Here is a 12,118-nt window from a genome sequence, read left to right on the forward strand (position 1 = left end):
CCTAAACAGGCAAGAACTCCCTGAGGACCAAAATGAGGCACGTTGCATTGTGCGACGCTCTAAGGCCTACAAGGTCCACGAGGGGGAGCTTTATAAGAAAAGCGCGACTGGAGTGCTCCAAAGGTGCATCTCCGAAGAGGAAGGACGACAGCTTTTGGCAGAAATTCATGCCGGACTCGGTGGCCACCACGCCGCAGCTCGGGCCCTTGTAAGCAAGGCCTTCCGTACAGGTTTCTACTAGCCGACAGCCCGAGCGGATGCACAAGACCTTGTCCAACATTGCGTCGGTTGCCATCTTTTTGCCAATCAAAGCCATATGCCATCTACCGCTCTTCAAACAATCCCCATAACTTGGCCCTTTCCGGTCTGGGGGCTTGATATGGTTGGACCCCTTAAAGGAGGAAGCCATAAGAAAAAATACTTGTTGGTCATGGTAGATAAATTCACCAAATGGATAGAGGCCAAGCCAGTTAAAACGGCCGAATCCGGACCAGTGATAGACTTTATATCCGGAGTCGTACACTGTTACGATGTCCCACATAGCATCATCACCGATAATGGCTCCAACTTTACAGCCGACGAGTTGAAAACTTGGTGCGGAAAGTTGGGCATTAAGCTCGATTATGCCTCCATCTATCACCCCCAAACAAACGGTCAAGTCGAGCGAGCAAATGGTCTTATTATGAGTGGCATCAAACCCAGACTAGTGCGATCCTTGAAGGAATCAAATTTGCACTAGGTCGAGGAGCTCGACTCCGTACTATGGGGGCTGCGGACCACGCCCAATCGCACCACCAGATACACACCATTCTTTATGGTGTACGGCACAGAGGCAGTGTTGCCCTGCGACATTATTCATGACTCACCTCGAGTGCGCATGTACGAAGAGAAAGAAGCCGAGCTAGATCGGCAGGACAGTTTAGATGCCCTGGAAGAGGAGCGGGATGTTGCGAAGGCCCGTTCCGCATTTTATCAGCAGCAGGCTCGAAGGTATCAAAGCAGAGAAGTACAGGCCAAAACCTATAAGATTGGCGAACTCGTTCTGCGCCTACCGGAGAAGAAAAAGGACAAACTCAAGCCCAAGTGGAGGGTCCGTTCATCATCGACAAAGTTCTCACCGGAGGGGCGTACCGCATGCGTGATGCATCAGACAACCGACTCGAGCCGAACCCATGGAACGCGGCCAGACTCCGAAGATTCTACACCTAGTGCCGAACTCTGTGTTCGTTCCCCTATCTCCGCTTATTTTTTAAATATATAACCTCCTCATTTCTTTCTTTTCTTTTTATATATAGCCTTAAACGCTTTAAGTGCGCTTCGATCGCACACTCCTTCCACACTATGTGTGTTCAATATACCTGGGGGCTTCTTACACAGAAGCTTAATATAAATTATCTTCTGGGCTTTATGCCCACCACATATGCGTCATTTCTCCATATGTGCCTTTTTTCACCATTATATGCATCGATATGACTTAAGTTTTGGCTAAGATGGGTTGCCTGGCTCTTGTGTTTATGCCCTACGTTCCCGTTAATTCGACTAGGGCATAAGGGGAGCACCTCTGTGATTGTTACTGTCGGGTCAGCCGGATGTGTACCTCAGACTGGGTGAAGCCGAAAGCTAGCGTTCTTAAGGGAATATTCGGTCGGTGAACAAAAGATGTCTTTTACTTATTACAAAAACATGCCCCCAGATGTTTATATCCTGCATTATTTTTCGCAGTTCGGACATGCACATTAATGCATGCACACCCAGGGAAAGGAACCCTTAACGGAACTATTCTCCCTGGAAGATGTTTCTTACTACCCATGTAATATAACATAACTAGTTGGGTACTTGTCTGTTCAAGCACTTATGACCCCTACGCCTTGTTTCCATGCGTGCCCCGGTTTTCACATAACCGAGCGGGTATTCGGATACACTTCGGACTGTCGGGTCCAGAGGTTGAAATGGAAAGGTCGGTCTAGACAAATGATTTACAATCCGGCTAGGGACAAAATATGTCCTTCGAAGTACAATGTCACTTAGACTGATTAAATTCTTCTTCTACACCATCCAACAGGCTGTCTAGTCTACAGTCCTACTGGGAATACTTAGCGGCTAATGCTACTTGGTCATACACCAGATGAACAGGGATCTCCTTCCCATCTGACCCTACAGGTCCGACCTCGGCCATATGGTTCGGGTCAGCCTTGGTGTAACGCGTCTTCACCATGGCCCAGGCTTCCCTTGCGCCCTGTCGGCAGGCCGAAATCTTCCATAATCAGAAGCGTTGTCGCGCTCCCTTGAGCATCTCCATAAGCTCCCTCATGCCTCCGGGAAGGGAGGCGGATGGCCATAAGGCTTGGGCAATCTCCCGCATCACTTGCCGAACTTGTTCGTGCAGTTGCAAGAGCTCCGGCAGAAGATTGCCTACAGATCCGGGCATTTCCTCTTGAGGACGACCTGTCAGCATGCCTACAGACATAATTCTGTTAGCGTCGCTTCTTCGCCGAACCTTATAGTGATTCGTCAGAACACATACCGAATATGCCGCGTTGAAGCCTCCTATTCTCCTTCACGGAGTCAGGAAGCTGGGCTTGAACATCCTTTAATTCGACTTCCAGCCGGACGTTCGCGTCCTGGAGAGTATTTTTCTCCTTTATCACCTTGGTAAGCACACGCTGGCCAGCCTTCAGTTGTCGCCAAACATGTTTCTCATCCTCGGGTACGATCTCCGGATTGCCTCCGGGATTGTCTACAAGTTCTCTTGTTAGAATCGCATTCCTCCCGAATACTTAACTGGTACATTACATACCATGACATTCCTCTCGTTTAAACGCAACCATTACCAGCTGGGGCTTTCGTAGACTCCTCCATCACGGCGGTTGCGGCCCGTAGTTGGGCCTTCCACTCCTCCAGCTCTTTGGATAGCTGGGTATTCTTCTCTGTCAGAACCTATGCACACAAGGATCCTTAAATCAGTTGTGCCAACTGTTTCAAGTCTCAGGGGCTACTGATATATACACTTATCAAATTTTCTTACCGGTATATCCTTCACATACTGGTCCGTGGTCCTTGCAAGGCCACCTTGAGCAGCCCGGATGTACGCGTCCCCTGAGTTGAAGGCATTGAACACCTCTTCAGAGAAATTAGGGTTGCGTAGTGCGGCCCGTCGACACCTATGATTTATGGCGCTCTCCACTTTGGAGTTGGTAGCGGAAAATCTATCTGCATCCTTTGTAGGAGGATCGTCTGTGTTGACCTCCGCCCTTGAGTCCGGCCTCGGAGTCCGGCTGGTGGAAGCATGACCGGCAGGCTCTCCGGATACAGTCTGGCGAGCGCTCTTTCTGTCAGGAGGCAGAAGACATCGTTATATTTTAACAATAATAACTTCGTGGCAGGTTTTTAAACATACCTTTGCAATGGCGTCTCGGTCCTGACCGCCTTTCTTTTAAGCCTACCCGGCTTCGGTGCCCCTTGTTGGTGAGTCACGCGGGTTCAGCTTGGCGCCCCGATGGCCTTCCCTGTAAGATGCGAGACATGTGCGGTGGGTGAACTGTAAAGAGGGGATCCTTTTTGGAAGTCGGGACTGTGGCTTTACTTACCTGGGAAACAAGGAGTAAGCCAGGATAATCGGCTATGATGGCCACCATCACACCATCGCGACTCGGCTGGTAAAAGGTCCTGTCAACAAGCTCCACAAACGTATCCGGGTCTTCTTCGAGTCCAGGGTCGAGAGCCCGGTCAGGGTCCTCTGGTTGTGGAGACGGGCTGTGAACATCCTTCATAGCCCTTCGCAGTTCCTGCTATGAATTGGGAAACTAAACATATATGCTAACAACATGGGAGATGTTGGAATAAAAGATAGCGACTCACCCAGCTTGGGGGGTTGTACATGGAGAATCCATCCCGTGGCTTGATATGGATGAACTCCTCCTCTTCTCCTTTGAACAAATCAAACAGTATCTTCGCTAGAGTAGCAGGAGAGTTTGGTCCTTTACGGCCGCAGCGGGTGGCATCATCTTCTCCATTGAAGTGCCACATGGGTTTTCCCCGATATTGAAGTGGCTGCACTCCCCGCATTATACATATGGACATGACCTCAATAATTGTCAGTCCTGATTTGGCCAACGTATTTATCATGTCCATCAGGAAAAGGATCTCTCTGTTATCTTCCTCCTGGGGGCTCCTGGGGCGCCAGCTGTGGCGCTTGGGGCATTTATGAACTCCGGGAGGCCCTTTCGGACAGGGTCCGGAAGAGGGACGTCCTCCATGTAGAACCATTCTGAGGGTCAATCCTCGGATGTCTTCTTTGGGGTGCCGGATAGATATCCAGTCCAGGCGATGCGCCATATTTCGGCTCCGCCCACTTGATATATCGACCCCTCCTGAGTACGGGGTACGAAGCAGAATAGCCTCTTCCACAGCTTGAAATGAGCTTCAAAGCCCAGAAAAAGCTCGCAGAAGGCAACATAACCTGCGATATGCAGTATGGAGGCTGGGGTAAAATTGTGCAGCTGGAGGCCATAGAACTCCAGAAGCCCGTGGAGGAAAGGATGGATTGGAAATCCGAGCCCCCTCAACAAGTAGGGGACGAAGCACACCCGCTCTCCCTTGGATGGGTTTGGAATTTATAGGTGGCTAGTCCAGCTCGGACGGGGACCATATATGCAGGTGGGAGAAACCCTTTGGTCTGCAACTCTACTAATCGGTTGTGGGAAACAGAACATCTCTCCCAGTCGCCTGGCCTAGTGCTATGGGAGCAAGAGGAGGAACCGCGACGACCGGCCATGATGGAATGGATTTTTTCGGGCGCGATTTGATGAAAGCTCGCTAGGAGGAGATGGTGTGATTTGGATCTGAGAATCCTCGCCTCTTTTATAGAAGATTTACTCGCATGGTTGGGGTGGTTAATGTAAAAATGCTTCGACTTCTCGCATCCGATCGACACGTGGAAGCAGCCATAATTGAAGCACAGAAGCCGAGGAGCGGCATTGATAAGAAGCCGGACACTGCTCATCACAACAATGCTCTGGAGGATTTGGAGAAGAACCCGTCTTGCAATGCCGAAGACAATCTGCACGCTGAACTCATCGTCATTGAAGCCTGGTTCAGGGGCTACTGAGGGAGTCCTGGATTAGGGGGTGTCCGGATAGCCGGACTATATACTTTGGCCGGACTGTTGGACTATGAAGACACAAGATTGAAGACTTTGTCCTGTGTCCAGATGGGACTCTCCTTTGCATGGAAGGAAAGCTTGGCGGTTCGGATATGTAGATCTCCTTCTTTGTAACCGACTCTGTGTAACCCTAGCCCCCTCCGGTGTCTATATAAACCGGAGGGTTTAGTCCGTAGGACAACAACAATCATAATCATAGGCTAGCTTTTAGGGTTTAGCCTCTACGATCTCGTGGTAGATCAACTCTTGTAATACTCATATCATCAAGATCAATCAAGCAGGAAGTAGGGTATTACCTCCATCGAGAGGGCTCGAACCTGGGTAAAACATCGTGTCCCCTGTCTCCTGTTACCACTAGCCTTAGACGCACAGTTCGCGACCCCCTACCCGAGATCCGCCGGTTTTGACACCGACACCGGCGACCACGTTTTCCTCCAAGTCATCCCTCCTTTCACCCATACAATCTGAGACCACGCCCTGGTAGGGATTCGGTACCTACCAATTTGGTATCAGATAGCTTCGGTGCGATCATGTCCTCGCTGCCGCCCATCCCGACCCCCCGCTGCCAACCGCGACGACCGTCCCGATGGCCACCACGGCTAGCGCCCTGCTCTTGTCGAGTCGGTCACCTCCGCCGCGCCCGTCTCCGTCGTCTTCACCCCGGAGGAGATGACGGCTGCCATCCAGGATCTCACCCAGGTGGTCACGGGCATCTACACGTTCCTCGAGAGATCCTATGCACCGCAGCCGCTTGTGCCCTTCGCCACCGCCCCGCCGCCGCGGTAGCCGTCATCCTCGGCGACAACCGCCAACAGCGACGAACCCCCGGTGCCTCCACCATGCAGCAGGGGCAACAGCTGCAGCCGCCGCCACCGGCGACCGCGGCCCTGGGTATCCCGACGACGGGCCCGGGGGTGCCCATCCACCAGGTCCAGTTTCCCCCGTCGCCGTCTCCGTTACCGGCCTGGCTCGCTGGGTCCCTTGAGCCGGTCGACGGCCTCGGTCGGGCTGCATGTGCAGCCCCGCCGGCGACGCACCCGGCCATGTAATTTGGCGGGTCCTCAGGCTCCGCCGAGCCCTTCGCCAGCGTCGACGGGCCCCTGTTCCAGGGCGGCACCCTGATGCCCGTCTACTCGGCCCCGTCATCCTCACTGCTCCGTCTGACGAGGCGCACCCGCTCGTCGTCCACGTACAGACGCTGCCAAGATTCTCCAAGCTGGAGTTCGCGACCTATGACGGCACCGTTGACCCCCTGAATTGGCTCAACCAATGCGACCAATTTTTTAGGGGACATCGCACGCTCGCGTTCGACCGCACCTGGATTGCCTCGTATCATCTCCGAGGAGCCGCGCAGACGTGGTACTACACCCTCGAACAGGACGAGGGCGGCATGCCACCATGGGAGCGCTTCCGCGATTTGTGCCTCTTACGCTTCGGTCCGCCTATACGCAGGAGCCGTCTGGCGGAGCTTGGGCGTTTTCCGTTCCTCACCTCGGTGCAAGACTTTGCCGATCGCTTCCAGGCACTAACATGCCACGTCCCTGGCGTTTCGGCTCGTCAGCGGGCTGAGCTCTTCATCGGCGGCCTACCGGACCACATCCGCGTGGACGTGGAGATGCGCGGGCCACAGGACCTCCAGACAGCCATGTACTACGCCCGCGCATTCGAGCGTCGCGCGGTGGCCATCCAGCAGGCGCCACCGCCCCGAGCCGCTGGGCCGCCACCCTGGCCGAAAGTTGCCGCGCAGAGTCGGCCTGCCCAGGCTTCCGCGGCGCCCATCGCCGCAGCTGCAGCACGCCCGTTCCGCCGGCTCACCCCGGCCGAGCAACTCGAGCATCGCCGCCAAGAGTTGTGCTTCAACTCCGACGAGCCCTACGTATAGGGCCACGTCTGCCCACGACTCTTCTACCTGGAGGCTACAAACTACATTAAGGAGGACCCACCACCGCCGGGCTCGGCGACCAGCCTGCCCCAGTTGACGCGGAGGTGTTTGGCGACCGTTGATCTTACCAGCCTTCCAACTCGTCACCGTTGATCTTCCCAGCCTTCCAGCTCGTCGAGGACGAACTGTTTGTGCAGGCGGGAAGAGATGTTATGACCGGCATATTAAGAGCTTAGCCAGTTAGTTATGGCCCAGTTTATCTTATCGTTATTAGAGGCTTAGCCCAATTATCTTATTAGGAGGATTATATAAACACGTGTAAGGACCCGTTTTGGAATTAAGCAAAAAAGCAATCATATTTGCTCGGCTTCCTTAGGAAGTCAGGAGACCTAACCCTAGCTGCCGCCCCTACGCTCTCTCTCTCGCGCGCGCGCGCACGCAACGACGGCGCCCCGCCTTCTTCCACGTCATCCCTCCTTCCACCCGTACAACCTAAGGCCACGCCCTGGTAGGGATCCGGTTCCTACCAGGTAGAGGCGGCGAAGTTTTCCAGAAAGCGGCCACAAGTTTTCCAGAGAACGACCGAACTTTATCCAGTAAATGTTTACAGGACACACATTTAACGAGGGTGGTTACACAGCGAGATATGTCGACATGAAGCTAGAGAAGTCGCAGCCCTGGCCGACCTGTGTACCTCAGCATCCACATCTCAAGGAAAAAAAATGGAGAGGGCCCTTATTATTAAGTCAAGAATAACCAATAGATGTGGCATAGCTAACCATTTACAACAAGGATATATTAAAATGTCATCAGAATTTCTTTCTGTTGCTACCTAAATAGAACCAACTGTTATATTATTATTACACTTGATCAGCTATAGGTTAACAGGTTGGTACAACAAATGTTAGGCAGCTCCGGAGGTCTGGACTAATCACATCTCGATGTCCTCCAAATCTGGCAGGGGGAAACGAAGTATTGCTGCTATTCCTGTCAACTGAGCCAATTCTGTTCAAACACATCAGCAGAGAAAAATGCAATCTCAGAACGCAGAAAAGATGCAACGTAATAAAGAAATTCCTTCTTGCTTCAATTTTTTTTTTTTTGCCATAGCATGTAACTATAACTATATTTAATTCATTGTTAATTCTCTTTGCCATGCGCAAAAAAAAAATCTCTTTGCAACATTACCAACGGCGTGACACTTTGTTGCATTTCAATATTTTTCCATTGATTGTAGTGTGAATTAAGCAATTATGCACAAGGTGTGCAAGTTCGAAATAGTGCCAGTATACTCACGGTCGCCGGAGACATGCATCGAAGAAAATATGTGCACTGTACCACCATATTTCTTGACTGACTCAACCAAGTTCACATACTTTCTCCTGCTAGCGATGTCCGTGTTCCTACAAGGGGGAAGCAGAAGGAGAATAAATAAACAGCAAGACTGTACAGGCAAATTGCGACTCATGAACTTCTGTTTCAATTTTTCAGGTCATATTAGATGCATAGGAAGCGCATGTCCATACAGATATTCGGCTTGAAGCCACTCATCAAATATGGGGGACCTCCGTTGCTAATGCCCAGACTAACAAAAGTGAATTATTGATATGCCCAGACTAACAAAATGAACTATTGAAAGGGAAGCCTGCTATTTTTTCTTCCAGAAAATTTTTGATTCCATTCCTATGTGTAAATAGCCTAATATGGATTCACAATCAATAGCATCTTCAAAATCAAGAGTAGTGATCAGCAACCAGCTCATGTTACAAGCGTATTTCAACTGAACAAAGCAGGCTACATATAAAGCAATAACTTGACCTAAGTTTCTGCTTGTGACCTTTCAAAAATAAAGTTTGTAGTACTCATTAGTTAGAACACATAGTAGTAGTTGCTACAATAATTCTCTTGGTATCAAGTGCTCGTTCATGCCATGATGAACAATAAGGAGTGGAAATTATACCGAACCAATATTTGAGAATTCGCAAAACCCAAGTATTTCATTAATCTAATGTTTCCTGGTGAGCCACACCATTCATCCATTGCAGGTAGGCAAGCAAGCTTAACTAACCTACCGCAATGGCCACATTGCACAGTTTTGTTGCATTGAGACTTCTTTGTCAAGTTTTTTGTGGCTGTAGTTCTCCACTTGTTCTAATACCAAACCAACCACATTTTTCAAACAGAACATATGCACAAGAAATAACAGTATAATCAATTCCATAAACATGACTTACCGAAACAAAGTATCTGTCATCAGAAGAGTTTGTATTGCAAGACGTTCATGTGCGACCTCAACGTGCTTAGGTCCATAACACGCTCGGGCTGAGTCCTGCAATTAAGCAGCAAACATTGAAGTCTAATCAGATATGCTTGAACTAAGCAGAATCAACGGTTGCAAGTCATAGACACATAAAATCAGTACTGTAACTGTTCTTCTGATCTAAAATACAAGTGTGTATGTATATGTATACATGGTCAACATCTAAGCAGTAGCAACATATATTAGATAAGTTAAATAGTACTCCCTCCGTTCCTAAATATAAGTCTTTTTAGAGATTCCAATACGAACTACATACGGATATATATAGACATATTTTAGAATGTAGATTCACTCATTTGCTCCGTTTGTAGTCCGCATTGGAATCTCTAAAAAGACTTAATTTAGGAACGGAGGGAGTACTGAACATGTCAAAAGCCATCAGTTACAAGTTCGCTTGTTCAAGAGGCTTACATTAGTAAGCATAGCGAAGAATTCCTTCAAAGCTTGCACCTGCAAATTACAATAGAAATACAAGACAAGATCTGAGCAGCTGCACTTAGAATCTGTTTTGAAAGTGTCTGGCATGTGTAGTTAATCAAGATATGGAATTTTTTTCAGAGGAATCATACGTGTAAGTTACAGGATATATTGACAACGGGGAGTCCTAAATCAGACTTACCTCCTGTGCCGCTTTTGTATCTTTTATCAGTGACATCACACCTGGGGTGTCCAAAACTTCCTTCAAACTATGCCTATACCAAATAACAATAATCAACAGCAACATTAGGATCAAAGAAAACAGAGAGCAAAGAGAAAATAGAGGACCAGGAAATACATAAACCAACCACTCATTTAGCAAATATATAGCTCAGTAGAGAATTAGAGTATTCCAGAATGACCATACAACTGGTCACAGGCAAATGAATCACTTGTATCAGCCGGATAGGCATGTTAGTACTTAGTAGTACCACATAAACAAGTTTCGAACAGATTATTCAGAATTTTAGAAGCAGAACCTAAATCTCCAAGTATTACCCTGTTCTAGCTTAAATAAAAGGGGAAAGATAGACGGCCAAAACAGGTCGAGGAGTACACAGAATCAATTGAATGAGCAAATATAGAACTCACTTGTAGCCTGAAGGTGCATGTGCAAGAATAATGCGTGATTTGTTCTCAATTATTACTCTCAAGTCTCGCCGTGCAGCTTCAAGATGCATGTAATCACGAAACTGATCCTGTAATTAAGATAAAAGGAGAAGAAAAAAGAATAGGAATTTATTATTTTCATGAAGATATGGAGGGTTTAACTTATGCAAGTAGCAATAGATGGACCAAAATGGAAGTAGACAGCAGCACATGTTTCAAGTTGGAAACAAGTGTAGATGGCAAAAGTAACATGCAATGATGCAATTGACTATATTGCCAGGGGCAGCCAAAACCATGATAATTTGACCATACTACACTGGTACATAAATTTTAAACTGTATGTACTCAGCAAACTCCCTAGTTACCCATTAAAACAGGACAACGAGTGATGGTAAACCATACGTGGACGGTGGATGTTAGTACAGTACTTACCAACTCAAGTTGGAAACAAAATTAGGGAATGGAAACATCAGGCTTTGGGTAGTCCCTCGAGACATAGAATATAGCTGCACAACATAATATTGTTTATAAGGCGTCCCGTCTTGCATGCTTAAGCGGCGCTTCGGAGCCAAGGTGCCCTGGCAGCGCCTTACAACTATGCCCGCTTTAGGTGCTTAGGCATCAGGGTGGTTGGTGCTTGCCTTAGGTCGCGTTACCACCTTATAAACAATGAACCAGTGCTGACATATGATACGACCAGAGCAACATATAAGCCCGAGACCTTTTTCATGAAGCATGGTTTATTTTACTATTTGATAGGTTATTAACATTAACTGAATGGTTTCTATTTTCCCTATCAAGATCGACTCAGAAATTGATTTAACATCACATGACAGGTACATTTATCGTTCTTCAAAAAACATTGTTTAAGATGTTTTCACAGACTGGTGACCCTTATAAAGAAGGTATTATAATAATATATATTTTTCCTCTAGGTATGTGATTACCTTAGTAAAACCTGGGCTTGCAATTACAACACACTGGACCACTTCAAAATCAATGTGCTTCAGCAAGGCCTGCAGACAAGCAATGTAATGTGTTACAAAAAAAATCATTTATAAACATTCTCATTTCTTGTGAACTTTGAACAGATTATTATGTGCTTACTTGCAAAACATGCTCAAAGAACTTCTTGAGAGCCTGCATAGGAAAAAAAAGGCTGCCAACTCAGTAACAAATAGATAAGACAAAGAAAATCCACATTATCTTATAGAATAGTTAACGTACCGACTCGTAACCAGCAATGGCAGGTCCATGTTTCCTAGGAATCGAGGTTTCAATACGTGACCTTGTTGCTGTTATGCTGTTTAAAACAGTCATGGCTAGTAAGTTGAATGAAAAGACAGAAACAACTAAAGCCAATCAAGGACTAGGGAAGCAATAGTAAGAACATGCCAGAATCTATATGACCACTGGATGTTCATATTTAGGGGAGACCATAGACAAATCTGTTGTTCCTGTGTAACTGCACAGGGTGCGTGAATATTGAATGAAATACTCATGAAACTTTTAGCACTATCTGACATTCTAGTTCAAAATCGGTACCATCACAAGATTATTCTTTTCCATTACATATTTAATAGTTATGGATTCTTGTCCAACATCGTCTGAGATGGTTTCAACTCTAGTCTACCCCAACCTTGTTTGGAACTGAGGCTTTGTTGTTGTT

At 47.8% G+C, this 12,118-nt stretch overlaps 1 protein-coding gene across 1 annotated transcript in view; it reads right to left on the minus strand.

Annotated features, from left to right (window-relative positions):
• Positions 1 to 7,756: 7,756 nt before the first annotated feature.
• LOC119365971 (protein PELOTA 1-like) overlaps positions 7,757 to 12,118 on the minus strand; it is a 7,180-nt gene continuing 2,818 nt past the window's right edge. The window contains exons 7-15 of the mRNA XM_037631626.1: positions 11,677 to 11,752; positions 11,557 to 11,589; positions 11,397 to 11,465; positions 10,432 to 10,538; positions 9,983 to 10,055; positions 9,775 to 9,813; positions 9,278 to 9,372; positions 8,340 to 8,446; positions 7,757 to 8,048 (exon numbers count right to left, since the gene is read on the minus strand). Of these exons, the coding sequence (XP_037487523.1) occupies positions 7,975 to 8,048; positions 8,340 to 8,446; positions 9,278 to 9,372; positions 9,775 to 9,813; positions 9,983 to 10,055; positions 10,432 to 10,538; positions 11,397 to 11,465; positions 11,557 to 11,589; positions 11,677 to 11,752 (673 nt within the window). The 3' untranslated portion in view covers positions 7,757 to 7,974. The remainder of the gene's footprint in view (positions 8,049 to 8,339; positions 8,447 to 9,277; positions 9,373 to 9,774; positions 9,814 to 9,982; positions 10,056 to 10,431; positions 10,539 to 11,396; positions 11,466 to 11,556; positions 11,590 to 11,676; positions 11,753 to 12,118) is intronic.

The sequence above is a fragment of the Triticum dicoccoides genome, chromosome 2B, assembly GCF_002162155.2.
Source record: "Triticum dicoccoides isolate Atlit2015 ecotype Zavitan chromosome 2B, WEW_v2.0, whole genome shotgun sequence".
Classification (NCBI taxonomy): Eukaryota; Viridiplantae; Streptophyta; class Magnoliopsida; order Poales; family Poaceae; genus Triticum; species Triticum dicoccoides.